Source organism: Peromyscus californicus, unplaced genomic scaffold (genome assembly GCF_007827085.1).
Source record: "Peromyscus californicus insignis strain IS unplaced genomic scaffold, ASM782708v3 Scaffold_8__1_contigs__length_139910024, whole genome shotgun sequence".
Lineage (NCBI taxonomy): Eukaryota > Metazoa > Chordata > Mammalia > Rodentia > Cricetidae > Peromyscus > Peromyscus californicus.
Genome location: NW_026294606.1, coordinates 68977363 through 68998352, shown reverse-complemented (window position 1 = coordinate 68998352; position 20990 = coordinate 68977363). Strand labels below are relative to the sequence as shown.

Below are 20990 nucleotides of genomic sequence, written 5' to 3'. Positions count from 1 at the left end.
CTAGACCTCTCAACAGTTATTCTCTTTTCTTCTCAATGTCAGTCAATAACAAACTTTGATAGATTATTTCCATGAGCTTCTGTCTAAATAAAAATAAATATATTGAAGCAGTCGAATGTAGAATACAAACACTAGAGACGAAGAATAAATTAAGCCCATTTTCTTGTCCTGTCCTAGGCAATGGAGACTAACGCTGAGATGAATCCATGGGTGGTCTCTGTGTCAAACACTTCTCCCAGCAGAGGCCATCAGCACTGTTTTATCCACTGATGTTGCCATTGAATCAGGAGATTTCTCTAACGAGGGAAGTCTCTAATTATTGAATCCAAAGTTTTGATCAAAAGGACTCCTCCTTTCAAAATACGAAGGAATCTTAGCACTGATTTTATATCCACTATTCCTGAGCAATATGGAAATAATAACCACCACAGGAACAATAACAGCTTCCTTGTGTGTTAGTTACTTCATGCTAGATTCTCTGTATTTTACGTGTATCTATAAATATTGAATCCATATAATACTTCTATAAAGTGAATAGTCATAAAGTTAATGTTTGTTATGTATTTCTATGTTTACTGGAAGGAAGTGACATGTAGTAACAATCCTGCCACCTGCTGCCACTCTTTCTGATGAAGGGAATAATGGTTAACTAATGGGGGATGGTAGAAGAGGGCACCGAGCAGACTCAACTTATCCCCCTTTTCCATTCCAGCTTCCTTTTTCAGGGGAGGCTGCTGGTTTCCAGGAGACACGTGGCCAGTGTTAACCTTCAATAGGTTGACGGGATCTAGAATAACTTGGGAGAAAGGCCCCTGGGCATGCCTGTGTGGGGATTATCTTGATTAAGTTGATTAATCTTGGAATATCTATGTCCAAGTGGATAAAACCATTACCTGGGCAAGGATTCTGAGCAGTGTAAAATGGAGAAAGCAATCTAATCAGTAGCTTGCATTTATCTCTCTCTCCTTTCTCATTGCAGAAACCATGTGACCTGCTCCTTCAGGCTCCTGCTATCATGACTTCCCTGCCAGTTGAGTATAATCTGGAGCAGTGAATCAAAATAATTTATTTCTCCCTTAAGTTGCTTTTGTCAGAGTATTTTATCACAGCAACAGGGAATGAAACTAAGATACACGCGTACTGTTACTATTTATTACCAAAGACAAAAGGCTTTTCCTACAGTGATAGCCCAGTATTTCTACAGCAGTCAGTTGCTATCTGGGTACTACGTAGTCTGAGTGCATGTCCTATACTAAAAATATTACTGTAGGTTCTAATAGCATCTGCTCCAAAATATGTTGCTTTCTGTTTGATTTCTGCATGTATCTCAACTGATTCTAAAGCAAACATTGGATGAATGTGTATATTTATCAACTCCAGTCCCAACAATCAATCTCCTGTACCACACCAATAGCAGAAACAGAAGCATGGAAGGCTTAAGCAACTTCCCTAAAATCATATATTTGGGCTTGAAACCAAAGTTCCAGAAGCCACAGACACAGCTACCGTTTTCACCATGATCTCTTTAGTACTCAGCCTCCCTCAAAGTCCTTCGTTTATGATCACTGTATTCTCTCAGATTAGGAAACAAAAAGATATAGGACAATATTTGCAATCACTGAGATGAATGAATGGAATCTCCTGGCCCCTGACTCTGGGATAATGTATTTTTAACACCACATAATTTGATCTAGTTTCTATAATTGCATCATCTAGAAGAAAGTCACAGTCCGGGATGGTGGGAACAGCTGTATCCACCTAGTGAGTGAGCTATAGTCACCTGCTTTTATTATTGAGCAAGACAACTATATTAAAGATTAACAAACATCCTTGTGCAGTAGGATGAAAATGTAGGCACAATCCAAATCACTTTTGTCTACCCCAGATATGCCGTACTCACTTAGGAAAACATTCTTTTTCTTCACTTTTGACATTTCCATACACATATCCATTGAACTGTGATTATATTCATCATCCTCGCCCTGTGTTATCCCTCTTCCTTTCCCTATGAACCCCATCTTATTACCTCGGTACCTCATTTACAGGAAATGAATTCTCTTCCTTTCCAACAACCTGATTCATTAGCTCCCCAAGAAAAATTGGGCCATCATGGGCACCCCTTGTATGCATGATGGATGCTGGTGGTCCCAGCCTTGTGCAGGTATCCATGTGTTCACATTGTGTGCTGCTATGTGTCCTCGGTGGCAACTACTGTGTCATAACTAAGTGGCACTGTTTCATGACACTCTTGCCCACCTTGCATCCCTGAAATTCTTTCCAAATTTCTCTTCTCTCAGCCATCTGATGTAAGTTTTATTTCTGATAGTTGCTGTACTTCCATAAATAATTCTGAGCATTTAGGCCAAGGTAGCTATCTACTTGTCTCTGAAAATTAATACCTTATTAATACTGCAAATATTCATTGGCTATGTTATCTTGTCTGAAATGATTAGTATGAAACATATACCTTCTGATGAGCTACATTAATTGTTTATATGCTTACCTGGAAAGGAAAAGTAGACTCTCCAGCTTTTGCATGAAGATCGACTTTTGCTTGGCTCCACTGAGATTCAGGGAACCCGGTCACTTCACTCTGCTTTAGCAAACTGCCATCTAATGATGTTCTTGTGAAAACAGAGAGGCGGGAATGCTCAGATAAATGATACCAAAACAGAACCTGCAGAGAAAAGTTCAGAATTGTATATATTTACCTATCTAGTGTAGTTTGTCAGTCATTTAAAATAGCAGGCTATCAATTGGATGATAGATGTAACTAGATTGCCCTCACACTCAGTCTTAAATGGGATGTCGCTGTCAAATCCCTCCTGTTGGGGCTCAGAGGAACCTGGGTGAGGGGGGAAAAAAAAGAACCACAAGAGATAGAGAAAACATGGCCTTCTAAATCAACATGATAAAAGTACATATGAACTCATAGAAACTGAAGCAGCCTTCCCAGGGCCTGCACAGGTCTGCACCAGATGGGGTCCAAGAGCTAAAAGAAATGGACACATGCCTCCAGCCCTAACCCAGAAGCTATCTCCAACTGATAGCCAACTGTAAAAGAAAGTTTAGTTTTCCCTAAGGGAGTCTCACCAGGGAAACTACTCTTCAGGGTAGGCCACATGCTCAGCAATAGATGGCCAAGAGAAAACAAACTGAACCTCTTTGGAGGTTCCTTGTCTCATAATGTTGTATCAGGGCTTCTTTTTGTTTTAATTTTAGTCTTATTCTTTATTTTTACCTTGCCATACTTTATTTATGGATTTATCTCTCATTTTACCCTACACATCCTTTGGGAATATATTATGGTTTCCCAGTTTAACGTTTTTATAGGATTCTAGAGTGTGTGGATGAGTGGGTCTCTGACCACATATCTGTTTGTTGTGCCTTTTTTCCTCTGTTTTGTCCTATTTCAATGTGTTAGGTTTTGCCTTATCGTATTATGTTATGTTATATCATATTATAATCCCTTAGTTTTTTTATGGGAGAAAGAAAAGAGGGTGGATCTGGATAGGAGGGGAGAGGAGTGGGGAGGAACTGTGAAGCGTAGAGAGAGGATAAATCATAACCAGGATATATCATATGAGAAAAAAATATTTTCAGTAAAGGGGAAAAAGAAAATAGCAGGCCAGCAGGATGACTTAGAGGGCAGAGGCTCTTGCTGCTGCCAATACCATGTTCAGTACCCATGACCAACTCATGTAAGCTGTCCTCTGATCTTCATACATTCAATACATACCCCCCTAAGTACACAGAATAATTTCTTATAAAAATAAAATTAAAATATCACAGACTATTTTAATAATAAACATGACTTTGTTTTGCTCTGTCCTTAAAATGTGAAATTCCACAAAATACTAATTACTTCCATTGAACCTATTTTTATTTCTCCCCTTTGAAAAAGATTTGGCACCTGTGTAAGTTGTTATTTTTAACATTTGTCAAAATTGTATCAATAAATCAGATAAAAATAAAGTTTGAGGATAAGTCGTTGCCAGCATCACCATGGGTCCTCCCATTCTACTCCCAGAGAAGTTTCCTTGGTTCCTACCCTATGGATTCTTGTAAGTCTGGGTTGTGCAAATCATGATTCAACATTACAACACTGGGAATAATTATATATGCTATTTCTATTCAAGCCTCAAACCAGTAAAAGCATTCTCTGAAAATTAGGGTTTTTTTCAATACAGCAAAAATTATAACAAATAAGTTCATTAATTTTTCCATTATGATATTATTGATGAACTTGAATGCTGATGGGATATTATTCATCAATAATTTAAGGCACACAAAATATTCTTTAGGAGGTTAGAAAATTTTAACCATTTTACTCCTTCGTCATCATTAGGGATGACAGCATCTAAGGGGATGGTGGCTTAACTGTACACTGAAGAGAACAAAGAGACTTCTCAGCTTGCTCTTAGCATCAGGAGCTCTAATTTGTTCTACCAACACTTAGCAGGCACTTTCTCAGGACCTGGTACTGTGTAAGGAAAAGATTAATCCTTTCAGTCTGGGGATGATTCATTCTGCATAATATTTTTCCAGAACTTCCACAAAATGAGGTTCAGATACACAGTGATTTTTCATCCTACCCATTATCATATAGAGAGCACCAAAGCTGTAGAGACATTGTAAGAAAAATGAAACATTCAAAGAGGGAGTTTTTTAGCTGGTAAGAAAAAGATGTGGTTTTTTTCTTTTGTTCTTCAGTTCAAAATACTAACCGCTCTGTGTCTCAATTTGTCATTATTTTCCTGTGTAGATATGATTGCCATGACCTGATCAAAACATCCTTTCTGATTGTCCATTTCATCTTAGATTTTGTTACCTTGCTTACCTACACTCAGATCTTGACAGGTAAATTAGACATGTAAAGCCAAAGGGAAGCATTTCATTAAATGTCATGGAAAGTGAGGCCTTGTTCCTCAACGGCAATTAAATTTTAGATCCCTGCTGTAAGTCTCACCATGTTCCCAGCTTGTGAATATGCAAAAGAGAGCTTTAAACCTGGTTGTGCAGGAGACGCTCACACCCCATCAGTATTTTGAGCTGTCAAACTGTCACTCAGCTCTTCACTAGTGTGAAGTCATTTTAATAGTTACTGAACATAAGTGCCAAGGAGATCCATATTCAACAGCAGAGGAGCTTACAAGTTATATTTAAGAGAATTTGCATTGCAGAGACTTAAATCTTTCAGCTTAGTACAAACCAACCAACCTTCCAAAGTTAAGGGAGAAGTCATTGAACAAAGCTTAATACAACTGGAATTTCAAATAGAAACTCATCAAGGGTCTGGTATACACTCACTGTTAAACCATTACGCTTTAAACTCAAATTCATGAGGCATCTTTTAAATTCCTTACAGACCCATTACAGCAATTTGTGTATAGTGGGTATTCCACTAACACACTGAAGGAAAAAAAAGGAATACATGGACTGCATAGGGGTTTAGTTTCTATAAACATTTAGAGAGAAAGAGGAGGCAAGAAAAAGGAGGAGGGAATAAGGAAAGAGGAGGGAAGGAAAGAATTTTTATCAGATAATGCATAATGTCTTGGATGTCCTTAGGAATCTAGAATATTCAGTGGGAGTGGAGGAAGATTAGGAACTCTAGTGTAATAACAAACGTATAACATGGTGTAGATGTTTAAACATAAATTAAAATACGGCAAGAGAAAACTTCATTGTCTCAGTGACATTCATTTTTCGAAGTGCTCAAGAGCCACAAAGACCTACTGATCACAGTACTGAGCCCACCACAGGAAATTTCCCATCATTGTAGCATAGTGCTTTAAACAGAGTTTCAGAGTGCTTAAAATTATGCCATTATGGACAGTAGAATACAATATTAATATGTATACCTGATATTTTACATTTGGTTTTCACTAAGGTATATTTTTTATTGAATATAACCATTCAAGACTGAGTTATTGTAATCAAGAACCCTCCATTTGATAATAAAAACTCCCAAAGAGCAGATGATTGGTGGATGCTTGTATTCAAAGCTCTTGAGATACTGAGATATAGAAAAAGCAATTTTGAGACCAGCTCACACTACACAGAGAGCCTTTAAAAAATTGTTCCTATGGAACAATTACTTAACTGAAAATTAGAAATTTAAATTCAACTTATTTTATTCTCTAATTACATTGTGGTATTTATTTTAATATGGATCTGAAGCTAGGTACTATAGAAAATACCTAATATACTAGCACTCAGGACACAGGAAGATCAAGAGTTCAAGGTCATCCTCAACTATAGAGTGAGGTCAAAGTCAGGCTGGTCTACAAGAGACAATGTTTCCAAACAGGGGGAGGGGGGGCATGGAAAGATGGCTCAGTAGTAAGAACACTGTCTGCTCTTCCAGAGAACCTGGGTTTGGTTCCCAGCACACACATGGCAGCTTACAAACATCTGTAATTCCAGTTCCAGGGGATCTGATGCCTTCTTTTGGCGTCCATGGAAATCAGGCAGGCATGTGGTACAGCGATATTCACGCAGGCAAACTGCTCATACATATTTTTCTTAATGCATAAAAGTTTATAGACAAACAAACATATACAAGCACACATACGTATGCAATTTAGTACAAGTGGAAGGCTCCTTCTCAGGTGACTGACACCAGTAAGCCAGTAAGCTAGATCTAGTGACTCTGCTACTTAAGTCAATAAACAACACACTAGCATGTTACTTAGAATTGAAAGCCATTTCCTCCATATCTATGTTTTCTTTTTCATTGAGTTTTGATCTATCTTCATTCAAAAACTTGGCTCAAATTATCGATTTCTTTCCTTCTATCTCTTACAGCCTTTACCCCAATGTCTTTCTCTGAACTGTGATCCAATAGCTGAGGAACCCCCATGGAACTGGACTAGGCCCTCTGGATAAGTGAGACAGTTGTTTAACTTGAACTGTTTAGGGGGCCCCCAGGCAGTGGGACCAGGACCTGTCCTTAGTGCATGAGCTATCTTAGGGCCTATGCTGGGACACTTTGCTCAGCCTTGGTACAGGGAGGAGGGGACTGGGCCTGCCTCAACTGAATGTACCAGGCTGAGCTGAATCCCCAGGGGAGACCTTGCCCTGGAGGAGGTGGGAATAGGGGGTGGGTTGGTGGGGGGAGGCTGTGGGTGGGAAGAGGGAGGACGGGAATCCGTGGTTGATATGTAAAAGGAGTTGAAAATCTCTTAATAAAAAGAAAAGGAAAAAAAAGAAAGAAAAGAAAATATCCCCATGAACTCGGGCATTTGAACATTTGGTGGCCAGTTAGTGGTGCTGTTTGGGGAGGTATAGGAGTGTGGCCTTGTAGAAGGAAGGGTGTTGGGGGGGGAGGGTTTGAGAGTTGAAAGTCTCACACCACTTCCTGTTTGCTCTCTGCTTCATGCTTGTGGTTAAAGATGGGAGCTTCCTGATGCAGCTTCCATGAGCTTTGCTTGCTGCCTTGCCCCTCCATAATGGGCTCTTATTTCTCCGGAACCAGAAACCCAAATAAAGTCTTTCTTCTGTAAGTTGCCTTGGTATGTCATGTTATCATACCAACAGAAAAGTAACCAACATACCTCCCTATCTCAGAACACCTCAGAATGGTCATCTTGTCCTTTCTCAGATGTATCCCCTGCCCTCAGCTACCTCTGCTTTTCTTGTTTTGCATCAGACTGTATATATATATATATATATATATATATATATATATATATATATATAATTTATTTCTGTTTTTGCCACACTTGCTACATATTTTAGCATTTAGAATAAGAATATTTGTAATGACAAGGATAACAATTAACATAAAAAAAAACAGGAGAAAAAAAGTGAAGACATTTGTAGGTCCTAACAATGCAACTGGGAATAAGTACTCTGGAGAAGATTACTCCATACTTACACATGTGCACACCCCTTCCCTATCCCATAGTAATTGTAGAGTCTTAGTGTAATTGTATTAATTCCTAGTATTCATTCTCTGAAGAGGCTTAAGTGGAAGTTTAGCATCACCAGTAGATCGAACCTCTTTTAGTCACTGAAATCTTTAAGTGATATGACCATGTACTTGCTCAACTTTTTCTCCACAGATTGACCTCACCCAGAGCCCATCAGAAAATATCTAAGCATTGCAACTCATGTGAGAGCATCATTACTGACACACCCCAGAATCACTTATTCATTAACTGTTCCTTGATATGTGTTCATCACCTTACTTTTGGGGAAATTTCAAAATTGTCAGTGAGGGTGAATTTTGTAACTATTACTATATCATACTCACTTTCATGTACACTGAATCACTAGATCAGTTGTATTTTAGATATGGAGAATATTCTCCCTTTATGTTTGGGAAATTTGGTTCTCAGCTAGTACCAATTTGTGCTATGTAGGAGCAAACTCTAGAAGATGGAGCCTAGCCAGAGAAATTACATCACCCACCAGTTCTTTACCTCTCTGCTTCCTGTTCACCACAAGGTGAAAGTCAGTTCAGCAACTCGGCCATACTTCTGCCATCATTCCTAGCTGAAGAGCATAAATCCAAGTAACCATGGTGCTGAACTCTTTTAAACCATGAGTTAAAATAAATAATTAAGTCCCTTGCTCCTTGAAGTTGCTTGGTCAGCTCTTTGTCATAGTACTAAGAAAAGTAGCTAATACAATGTCCCTGACCAACCTCACATATCATCAGGGCAAATATGCGTTCATTTTGCTGCTATTAAATTCCAGCCTCAAGAACTGTGATTCTCACATAGTGATCATCTACATACTAAACCACAGGGAGAATGCTTGCATCATTTTAGCCATGAGTTCTGAGGGGAGAAGAGCCACTTTGAAGGTTTTGTTTTTGTTTTTTTTTCCCTCTTGACATCTTTGATTCTAAAGCACATATGTCTACCCTTGCGTTGGCTGAGAAACTTAGGTTCAAATATAGAGAGTCTGCTCCTCCAAAGCTTTCATGTAAAAGACAACCCTCCTTCATATTCACCTTTGTCCTGGTTTTCTCATGTGTATTTTTTGAAAAAGAACATAGTGAATTATGTTCAAACAAAGCCACATTAAAATAATTGCATAATAGTTCCAGAAATAATTAAAAACACTGAAAGCTCAAGGTTCATATTATGGAGCTTTCTGTATTTGATGGCAAAATCCTAAAAGTAAAACACTGTGGTTTTTGTGCAGCAATAAATGTGAACTCAGAAAATATTAATGCTCACATTAATCTCCTTCATATTTCATATTTCCCAGCTAATTATAACCAGTAACTACACTTCAGCATCAATGAGAAATGATGGCTTCTGGTCTGCATGTGTTCTGTTTGTCCTATCTCCTGTCTGGAGGAAACGGGCCAAGTTTCCACCAGTGGCTGAAGGGACTTTTGAAGCTTCGAAATTAAAGTCCACGTTGTGAACAATGACAAGCTGCAGGAACAATGCGCATGTTGGAGCCATGTGTTGACTATATATAAAGTACAAGGTAATTCATACAAAATGACCCTAAAATGTGCTATTAGAAAAGGTGACTCAGAAGAAAGCTCATGTTTCTTCAAAGTCTTTTCAAAAACGAGCCTTAATGATATCAGCCTGATATGACAGTGTAGGGAGAAAATAATCACATAATTTCATAAGATGGAGGCTTTAATCATATCAAAGTGCCCAACTTGGGTGATTTTATTGCTTTCCTGCATTATTTTATAACGAAGAACATTTGTTCCATAAACAGAACTATTATCAATATGTTCTGAATCAGAGAATCAGTCAGATTCTCCAATTACCTAAGAAGATAGGAATTTGGTTTGGTTGCTTACTCTGTAACTTTTATGAAAGTATCATATATTACCCTATGCTTATAAATAAGGAAATTTTATATACTGAGAAAAATCCTTTGAGTGAGAGCATTAAATATTTGTATCTCTGGCCACAAATGGCCTCCTATGCAGTCTACTACTAGTTTCTAAGCTAGAATGTGCTATCAAGTAGCCCAAACTCCTCTCCAACACAAAGATGGCTAACGTTGAAGCAGATGAATACAAAAACGAAAACCAAATACTTCTCAAGTCTGTAGTGGGTCTTTGAAGCACTTTAATTTTCCACTTAAAATGGGGAACCATTAACTCAGTATCTAAAGCCCCTGGAGAATAAAGTCTTAGTTCTGAGGTCAACATTAAACACCAGGAATGATGTTCGCACTGAGATCTATCTGCAAAACACCCACAGCAAAGCTACACATTTTACCAAAAACACAGAAAAGTTTCCTCAACAGAAATTGATGAAAACCTGACATCCCAATGGCTAACAATAATTAATGGTCTTCAACAAGCATATAGTGATGAAAAATACAGGACATCTTCAAAAAGAACACACACACCTGGGTTTTTCAGTGACACTCAGTGAGTCCTAAGAATGTCATGCATTCTTAATACTTGTTTCCAAATACACGGAATGAAGGCAAAGTGAATACATCCCATTCCCTTGATGACTTCTGTGTCTATAACTTAGTGTATACCCTTGAATTAAAGTCAGGCTAGCTTGTAAAGTGCTTTTTAAAGTATGAAGGATTGCTCCTGAGGTTTCCAAAAAAACTATATCATTCTATCACATAGGGTTTAATTAAAATAAAGGAAAGGTAGAAGCATGTTGAAGGCATTTGGGTGAGGTAGAAATGGAGGGGAGATAAGCAGTGACTTTCATTTTCATTCCCATAAAGATGGGGGGGCAGGCAAAGTTAAAAAACAAAACAAAAGGAAACTGACAAGCTATTAAGAGCTCCAGACACTACACTCAGACCTATCGTAAACTGAAAACATAATTAGATTTATACCTCTGGATGATAAACAATTCATCATCAAGGAGTCTGAGTAAATGGCTACACTCCTGTATGTAGAGGCCTGAATTTACTGCATTCTTCTGCATTGATCTAGCCATTACTTTCTGATCTGTACAGACTTAAAAATGAACTGAAATCTTGAGACTTGCATGCTCAACCTCTGAAAAGGATGGCAAAATAAACAAGGTGAGCAGACACTTCTGGCTATAAGAGTTAGGTGTTAGAGAAAGCCACAGGACTGCTGAGTAAATACCTATTGTGGTAGTTACCTTTCTCCTTGCCATGCCCAAGTACATGATAAATGCAACTTAAGTTTAGAAAGGGTTTATTTTGTTTCATGGTTTCAGTATTATCCATCATCATAGGGATATCACACAATGTACACAGCCTCTCTTTAGGGCCAGATCCACTCCTTGTGGGCAGCTTTCCTTAAAAAATATTCCATGATACTGGCATGCTCCAGATCCTGGGTTCTCCTTTTTAACTTAGGGTTTGCTTTTCTGATTCCATGTAATGGCCTTTCCTTCCTTGCAGGGAATATGACTCTGCTGCATGTCGGAGGAGTGTGTGGTGTCTAAGTATATCGCTTGTGTAGTGAGGAAACAGAGAAAGATGCTGCTGGGCTTGCTTTCACTTTTGTGTCCTTTTGGAACCCAAGCTTATGGGATGGGGCCTTCCACATTTGAAGTAGGTCTTCCCATCTCTGTTAAGCCTTTCTGGAAACACTATCATAGACGTATACAAAACTGCATTTCCATGCTAGTTCTTAATCCTATCAAGCTGACTACGAAGATTAACCATGACACCTACTAAGTGCCAAATATAGGACGTTATTTAAGTAAAGTTCACGTTTGTGGTCATGTGGAGGAAGTACACTAATGCTTGTCATCTCAGTAGAGATGCTATCTCCAAAGTTGTGATCAAACAACATGTACTACAATAGCAAGTGGCAAACCGGAGATTTAAACTCCTGCTGAGGTCCTGCTTTCTCCTCTGTTGTACTGAAATGGAATGAAAATTGTACAGCTTGTTGTCTGTGTTTGGCAGCATTAACAAACTCATTGACTCACTGAAAATAAAATTTCAACAGATGTAATTTTTCCTGCATATATTCAGTCTTTCTCACAAATTTAGCTTTCTCTCAACAGGCACTTACTTAACTGATTTTATTCTACTCACTTTGCACTCTTGAGCAGAACAGGTAGTAAATTAGGCAAAATACATCTACTTTAGATTATTGAAAGGCCCATGTGAAAAGAATGTAAAGCACTGAAGGCTACAGCAGGCCCCATAAGAGAATAATGGAGGCGATGTCTTGCAAAGCCTTTTAGAAGGATGCAGCGTTTCATGCTGAAGCAGCTCCTGTAAACCTCTTAAAGCATCATGAAAAAGAAAACATGGCAAGCATTTGCTATCAATTTACTCTGAGCTCAGTCGCTGTAACCACAGAACGGAGGCTCAGAAGAGCTGGTTACCTGGCACGGAGTAGAGGTGGTCAGTGATTTGGTAAGGATAGGACTTCCAAGCCTGGCCACCCCAGTAGACTGCTGTGGCCCAAAGTAAATAAATGATCCTGGAAAAAGAAGCAGAAACAAATGCAAAGTCACATAGTGAGTTGCCAGTTCTGGTGTACACGTAGGTCTTTGCCCCCTTGGCCTTACTCAACTGTAACTCAGGTAAAGAAAATCACATTTTCCTCTATTTACCATTAGGCTCTGTAAAAAACCAGAGAATTTCATATGTATGACCTTAAATATCTAAAATAAAATTTAATTGATAAAAGATAAACTCTGAATCCAAATTACCCAAACAAACATTTTTATTGCTTTAACTCCTGTCATAGAGTTTGAAATCAAATTAAATGAAGCTTCTAAGTTTACAATTAGATATTCAACATGCCCTTAGGAAATTCTCTTGGGAGTTTTATTTTTAAGTCTCTTCCAAATGTACTGAAGGAGATGAGTGCATGCATTGACTCTGGTTCCTCTTGGGGCTTACATGTTTGACATTGTTGTCTGTGCTGGAGGGGATGAGAGCTTAATTAAAGATCTAATCTGAACATTAACAAAATAACTGCTTTTAGATTTTAACTGACGTGGATGCACTCACAGCAAATGCGCAGGGGATGGCATCTTTTAGCAGCTTGGAAGATCATACACTCTGAGCTGCATCAGGGAGAGCTTCCTTGAATATTGAACACTCACAAAGAAAGCTATGCCAAACAATGTCGGTGTCTGATCCTGCCCTTTGATAAGCACAAAGTGACAGGCAGAATATAACACAAACGGTCTCTAGGCAACTTAGAAAGCCAACTGTTTTGACTGGGAAAACACCTCATCCAAACAGTAATTTTCCTGGATTCAGGTCAACGCTGACTATACCAAAAAGGGGGGATGTCATAATCAAAATGTACTATTTCATAGATTCCTGCACATGTTTATGCAAGCATTCTCTTCATTTTGCTTTTGCAAACCTAGTACCTGTTTCAGGCAATAGCCTGGAAATTAGACTGTGCATGTCCTAAGAACAGAAGGACCAGTCTGTTCATGAATATAGGCAAAAATCCTAAGCAAACATATATATGTTAATACATATGTAAAGAGTGAGTGAAACAAAAGCAAACCAAACAAGTTTGCTTCAGGAATGGCTAGAGTTGCTTTAGGGCTTAAAAATCAGTCTCTATGATAAAGAAAAAGGATAATCTGATGATCACATGACTGTCACAAAAAAAGCTGAAGAAGTTATTTGACAAATTTAAACTCATGTTCATGTTTTTTTTTTATAAAAAATAATGAGTACACTATGAGTCAAAAGAAATGTTACAGTACAAACATGGTACTCAAGGCTGATTTTTTGATATTTTCCTTGAGATAAGAATCACACAAGCCCAGCAGCTACCACTGCTTCCATTCAGCAATTCCCAGAGGCCTTACCCCATGCTTGATAAAGAAACAGGACAATAAAAATCTCTACACAAACATGTACACACACACACACACACACACACACACACACACACACACACACACTTACATCCACTAACATATGCTAACAGAAGGTTTAAAACCGGGAAGGAAGAATATAAAATTGTCATTATTTAGAGACAGAACAATAGTACATCTATAGAGAAAACGTAATTGCTAAAGACATTGAGTTCACGGTTTACATTTTTAAAATAATTTCCATGTACTGACCTAGGCACTGATGGAGGAAACTCCATGAAAATAAGCACATAAATAGGGGTAGCTGAACACTTATTTCCCACACGTGACAAAGGACCCAGAATAGTGGAGTCCCTAGCCAACTAACATGAAATATATTACAAGCATTGGACACAGAATACAAAAGTGAAAATGTGTATCACTCAGGACTGACACATGTACAGTTCAAATCTCTTCAGTTGATAAGTGAATAAATAAAATGTGGTTTGTGCACACAATGGAGTATTACTCGAGTTAAAAAGGAGGAAAATCAGTGTAATTATTAAATCCATAGTGCTAATTTAAGGAGGTCAGAATCCAGAGCCTATATACTGTATGACCTGTTTATCTGCCACTCTTTATATAGACAATAAATTCGAGATCGGTATCAACAGGTGCCAGACCTGAGTAGGATTCCTGGGACCCACATGGTACAAGGAAAGAACTGATTCCCAAAAGTTGTCCTCTGACCTCTGACATATACCAGTGCATCTCTCTCTCTCTCTCTTTCTCTCTTTCTCTTTCTCTCTCTCTCTCTCTCTCTCTCTCTCTCTCTCTCTCTCTCTCTCTCTCTCTCACACACACACACACACACACACACACACACACACAGATGTTCATTTTAATGCCACTATGTTGTTGAATATTAGTTTCAAATGTGTTACATTCATTTATGCTGTGGAATAGTTGTTTAATGATGCAAAGATGTGTTGCATAATTTTTATGTTGCATTTGTTTAACTCTGTGAAGCTGTGTTACTTTGCCTGTCTCAAACACCTGATTGGTCAAATAAACAACTGAATAACCAATAGCTAGGCAGGAGAGAGAAATAGGTGTGGCTGCCAGGCAGAGAGGATAAATAAGAGGAGAAATCTAGGACTGAGAGGAAGACCGAGGACCAAGAAAAAGAGAAGATGAGGACACTAGGGGCCAGTCACCCAGCCACACAGCCAGCCACAGAGTAAGAAGTAAAGAAAGACATATAGAATAAAGAAAGGTAAAAAGCCCAGAGGCAAAACATAGACCAATAGAAATGGGTTAATTTCAGTTAGAAAAGCTGTCTAGAAAAAAACCAAGCTAAGGCCGGGCATTCATAAGTAAAGACAAGTCTCTGTATATTTATTTGGGAGCTGGATGGCAGGTCTCCAAAGAGTTAAAAAAAACCAACTACAGCACTACCACAAATATGCAATGACACTAGTCCTCAGGCCCACCATTGGTGCTATTCCAGCATTCCTGTTGGAACAGACTTTTGAGCTCTTACTATATGAAAAAATCCTTAGCAAGTATAATTGTACTTAATGCCTCATAAAAATCTTTCATGACTACACATGGGAGGATTTTATTTTCCATATTCTATAGGTAACAAAGCTGAAGTACTTTTACACAATACCATTGCTATGGCCCAGCCCTTGACAGTGCAGTCTCACAAACCTAGTCATGGTGAAGTTCATATCAAATCACCACAAGACAGCTGTGCACAGATTCCCTTGGGAATCTCAGCCTCTGCTCAGGTCCTCATGTTTCTACTGCTACTACATATCTATCTGCCCTACTCCAGCCTTTTATCCTCTTCTGTCCCCAAATCTCACCCAGATAGCCTTCTCCAACAAATATGATTGGTCACAGACTTCAGTTTGCCTAATAAGACCTCTATTGTCCTCTAGACGAATTTCAAAGCCCTGGGTACCCTTTCCTCTCCTCTGTCATGTCTAATCATAAGCAAGGCTCAAACAGAGATCCTAGCAATGCTCCCATCCCCCTCCAAGACGTTTCCCTAATTGAAACAAGTTCCTTGTACCCCTCCTTAGTTTTGCCATCTCCTTAGAGTTCCCTCTGTCTTCCTTCCTGGCTCCTTGTTTCCCTTCAGGAATGCTGTACTGGGGATCATTCTCAGGTAAGCCCCTCTACCTCACTTTAACCACCACCCTCCAGCCCTTACAACTTTCAGCATGTATGAATGTGATCCCTTGCTCACCAGCTTTGGCTACCAGACTCTGCCTTCCTCAAACACAGGGACCATAGCTTCTATACCATGCACCAGCTCTGATACATGCTATTGGCTTAATGATGGGCCTGGGTACAGAAAAAAGAAACAATCCACATCATCTTACAAAGAAAATTGCCACTCATATCTATTTTAAACTTTAAGTCACTGTGGAACAGAACATTAAAGGAAAGCTAAGGCTTACTGGCCCAATAAGCAAAAAGGCAAGAACTTACTGTACCAGTCAGCAATGAACCAGTTTTATAGTTGTAACCAACAATCTTCCTCCATAATCCCTTCCAATGCTCCACCAACCCCAGTTTCCAAAGACTATAATTAAAAATTCTGCCAAGATTTGTGTTTGGCATACTTCTTTATAGATCTCAAAGGAGGAGCAGGATGATGCCCAATGAGCATGAAAATGATCTAGACCCCCAACTGTGTGATTACAAAGTTAATGTAATATTAGGTGTGTTTGTGTGCTATGCCATAGAAATGTAAACAAAGCAAAGAACTAGAGAGCAAAGCCATTATGTGTGCCTAAGAGAGTCACAGAGCATTTTCAGAACATTGTAGGTAGTTATGGTTCCTTGACTTCACAAGGATGTGTAAAAGTTGTAATGATATTTTGTAGTATATTGTCTAAAGTATTTTCAGATTTTATAGATAGTGCTAAATACTTGTTCTCTGCCTCCAGATAGAAGATGAGACTATTTTTTTCTTTCTTTTTTGAAAGACTTGGAATGCTTAAAGGAAGGAAGCAAGCCTACTGTACAATTTATCAGAAATGTTATCTCCCTCTTTACATCATCACTACAATATTCTTTAAAAATGCAACAACAAAATTGACAGTTGTCTTAAGAATGCTCCTTTCAGGGCAATTAACTAGCAATTAATTATTAATCAGGTCAGAAGGAGTTAAGACAAGACAGACAAAAGCTCCATTTAGTCTGTAATTAGAAACAAAAATGCATAGCATCAGCACTTCAACATGAATGAAAACTCCTTTAAAAGAGAATCCCCTACCATGGTTTGTGCTCCCTGTGTGACCAGCCTCAGGGTGTCCTCCACTGTGCAACGCTTCCATCACCTCCCAGTGGGAATCTTCTGTGGGAAATGGTTCCCAGCCACAGAAACCAGACTCGAAGTCCCAGGTGAGGTGATTTGCTGTAATGTGTAGAGAAGGAAACATGGATACGTGATGACAGGTTTGTCTTTACAAGCAGATATTTTCACTTTTCAATGGAATTCTCCCTAAATAAAGACAAATCAACTACAAAGAAGTTAAAAAAACAAAAACTTACATGAACTAATGTAACAAGGGAATGTAGTTCCCTCCTTCCCTCATCTGAAACCTATTCCTCCTGGATATTCTTTCCTTTTCTGAACTCTGGACAGACAGTTTAGAAGGTGTGGTTATTGACAAGAAGTAACTCCCCCAAAGGGTATCTATTCTGCGACTGACACAGTCATAAAGACCTATATACTAGCTATGGTTGTCTCCTTGGTCATTCATAAAATGTTCTTTGTTCATCTTCTGTGAGCTTACTTAGCTGTAGACCACCTCACACCTCTTTTAAGTCAGGAAGTGAAGTATAAAAATAAGACATTAAATATATACTTCATCTCCAAAATGTGCTTTAAAGTTGTAAGGTCCTGAACCTTTCCACTTATTCCCAAGGGATCTCCCAATTCATAGAGATACATTCCCTAAAATAAAAATCATCTACTATAAAGTGACAATATTTCTGGCTTGGTCGAAAATGGCCTGCATTTTAACCCTGCTGTCTGAGCATAATTAAAACCTCTCAGCCGGGCGGTGGTGGCGCACGCCTTTAATCCCAGCACTCGGGAGGCAGAGCCAGGCGGATCTCTGTGAGTTCGAGGCCAGCCTGGACTACCAAGTGAGTTCCAGGAAAGGCGCAAAGCTACACAGAGAAACCCTGTCTCGAAAAACAACAACAACAACAACAACAACAACAAAAAAAAAAAAAACAACTCTCATTTTCCCTCTTACCTTCCCTAATTGGGTAATATGCTCAATATTACCATTTGGGGACTATAAGTTACACAGTGTTGTCCAGAGGAAGAAAGTCCATGTAAATAATTCTTCTCATAGTAGCAGCTAGCTGCTACTGATGCAATCATATTAATTGCTCGAAAGGCAATGTGTGAAAAAAGGGAGTGTAGTATACCACATGATCTCTGCATCCCAAACCTTTGGGCAGCTAAAAAGGTGCAAAACTTTTCAGGGTAAAAATGACAATGAGTTTTACAAATGTTGAAATTGTCTACAGAACAAAATTTGGAATCAGGTATTTTCTCATCCCAATGTTTTATCAGTTAAAAAGTAGGACTATGGGAGTGGCTAATGTGCTTGTGATACAAGCATGAGGGCTTTAGTTTGGGTCCTAGACCACATGAAAAAGCAGATATGGCAATGTGTCTCTGTATTTCCAGCCCACATGAAAAAGCAGGTGGGCAGCATGACTTTGCAATCCTAGCCCTAGCCAGGTGGAAGAAGGCAGATCCATGGAACTGGCTAGCCAGTCTAACCACTCAGTGAGCTCCAGATTCAGGGAAGAGACACTGCACCCAAAAAGAGTAGTATTTTTTGTTTTGATAGCATCAGGATGCTGATAGAAGAAGCCAGAGCACCTCAACATATCTTCCAGATTCCAACTGGAGGTCAGTGTTATACTTTCTCTTGAATCAAGTTTTTAGACAAACAAAACAAGGAAACAAGGTATACAGCAATAGAGGAAAACACACCATATGAACCTCCAGTTTCCACACATGCCAAGCATCTGCAGACACAGGCACACACTCACATATACACACACCACAGACAAACAAAATAAATGAATAAATAAAAATAAATGTCAACTATTATGCTTTCCACAGAACAATAAACATTCACTATTCTTTGAAAATTAAAGTTAAATTTTTAGAATCTATCACCATAAAGATTTGGGAAAGCAACAAAATGCTGTAATCTTTGTGAACACATAGTGAACCACTCAGGTGTTTTTATTGATGGCATTTGTTCTGGTACATTTACAAGGAATGCTTTTTTAAAAAATAAATATTTTACACCTTAGTTGCTGTATAATATAAAAATCTAATTGTAGTCCCTTATATTGAAGCTTTTCATTAATAATGTTTTCCCTACATATTTCAACAAGTTTCAGGTGAAGTAGTAAATATCAGAAGAACATAAGGTCAAAGATATGACAACTTGTCACACTAAGTGCGGTGACAAATGCTACATGTGTAAACATCGAAATGATACGTCTCTGCCATAAATAAAGTACATTAATTATGAGCAGTAATTTTGACTATGTGGTCACTTTCAGCTTGCTGTAATTATGGGGTACATTTCACTACTTCTAAACAGAGTGTGTGACACTGTTCACAGTGTCAAAGAAATTTCTCTCCAAGTTAATTTGTTAGAGTAATGTTTTTAGATGGTCATGAAGCTTTCTCTTAAATATTTAACTGTAGTATAATATAGGCACAAGAAAAAGAATTTAATGGATAATAATGTGGCTCATAAAAGTAAAATATTTATGAATCTTTGGCTTCACGGCTTCACGATATAATAAGAAATCTTGTATGGTAGCTGATAGAGACATCTTATTTAGTGAGTGTATATTAGGTTCTAATAAGGGTAGATCATAAATATGAAGTTGGTATTTATGAAACCCACAGGGACCACAGTTCTGTTCCTCACGTACAATTAAGTAAAGAATACCTCTTTGTCATAGGGGTATCTCAATATCCAGAAATATTTTAAAGTTGACAAAACCTCTAGAGACAGTACAATAGTAAAATAAAATGCATTGCTCAAGATCCTTGGTTTACATGTCTTTCACATAAGTATTACACTTAACTCCTCAAATATTTATAATTCATATTAGCATTCTAGTAATTTATTTACTTGTAAGAACAGGTTCACCTCAAAATTGCCACTCTCCTGCCACAGCCTCCCTAGTCATAGAATTATAGGCAGGCACATTAGCACTCTAGATTATTTCAAGTAGCCTACAAATGAAACAAGAAAACTTCCCCCAACCAAACTCCCCATATTATTTTTGTTTCGACACAAATCTGTCTATCCTTTTATCATTTTGAGAACACAGTAGAAAACATTATATAAAATATACTTGACAATCTACCTTCTTCATAATTTTCAACCACAAAGTTAGGCAGCATTAATTATGTGGCCACTGTTGAGAAAGCATCACTGCCATACATCTGTAGAGCTTCCCACCTCCCGCAGCTGAGGCTTCATGTCCATTTCACAGCAATTTCAACTGTTCCTTCTCCACCCCAGCACAGTAACTACTATTCTGCTTTCTACACCTATGAATCTCACAAGTCTAGGCCTCTCATCAAAGTGGAATTATGTAAAACTAACTGCTCTATGTGTGACTTATTTCACATTGCATAGCATATCCAAGGCTTATCTGTGCTGCATTGTGTGTCAAAATTAGATGTTTTTGTGTGACAACTGCTTAGGCATACAGCGAATATCTTCAGAGATGCTTGTCACACATCATATTTCAATAATTTCGATAGAAATATTTAAAATACTCAATATAAATAAGAAAGAGTGAAAGGAAAATGAAAGGGAAGAGAAGGAAAAAGGAAGGTGGAGAGAGAGGGAGAAAGGAAAAGTGTGGGGGAGAAAGGGAGGGGAGAGGGGAGAAGGGGAGGGAAGAAGATAAATGATCAAGATTTTTTTCTCAGCTGTCACAATAAAATCCTTTTCTTGTCCCTATATGATACTACAGTAGTTAAATATGCATGCCAAGTGCACTGATGCATAATTGATAAACTTAAATATTTAAAGATGTGCAACATATTGATTGTTATAGGTATGTATTGCCAAATGCTTATGATAAGAAAGGTGGATAACACATCATTTGTGACATTGTATGAGTGATCCAAACCCTTAAATCCACTCTCATTATTGATTTAGTGAATCTCACATCTTC

General features: G+C 38.3%; 1 protein-coding gene across 1 annotated transcript in view; it reads right to left on the bottom strand.

The window, feature by feature from the left end:
- Malrd1 (MAM and LDL receptor class A domain containing 1) overlaps positions 1–20990 on the bottom strand; it is a 605236-nt gene that overhangs the window by 500402 nt on the left and 83844 nt on the right. The window contains exons 10-12 of the mRNA XM_052729219.1: positions 17017–17157; positions 12279–12376; positions 2504–2677 (exon numbers count right to left, since the gene is read on the bottom strand). Coding sequence (XP_052585179.1) covers positions 2504–2677; positions 12279–12376; positions 17017–17157 — 413 coding nt within the window. The remainder of the gene's footprint in view (positions 1–2503; positions 2678–12278; positions 12377–17016; positions 17158–20990) is intronic.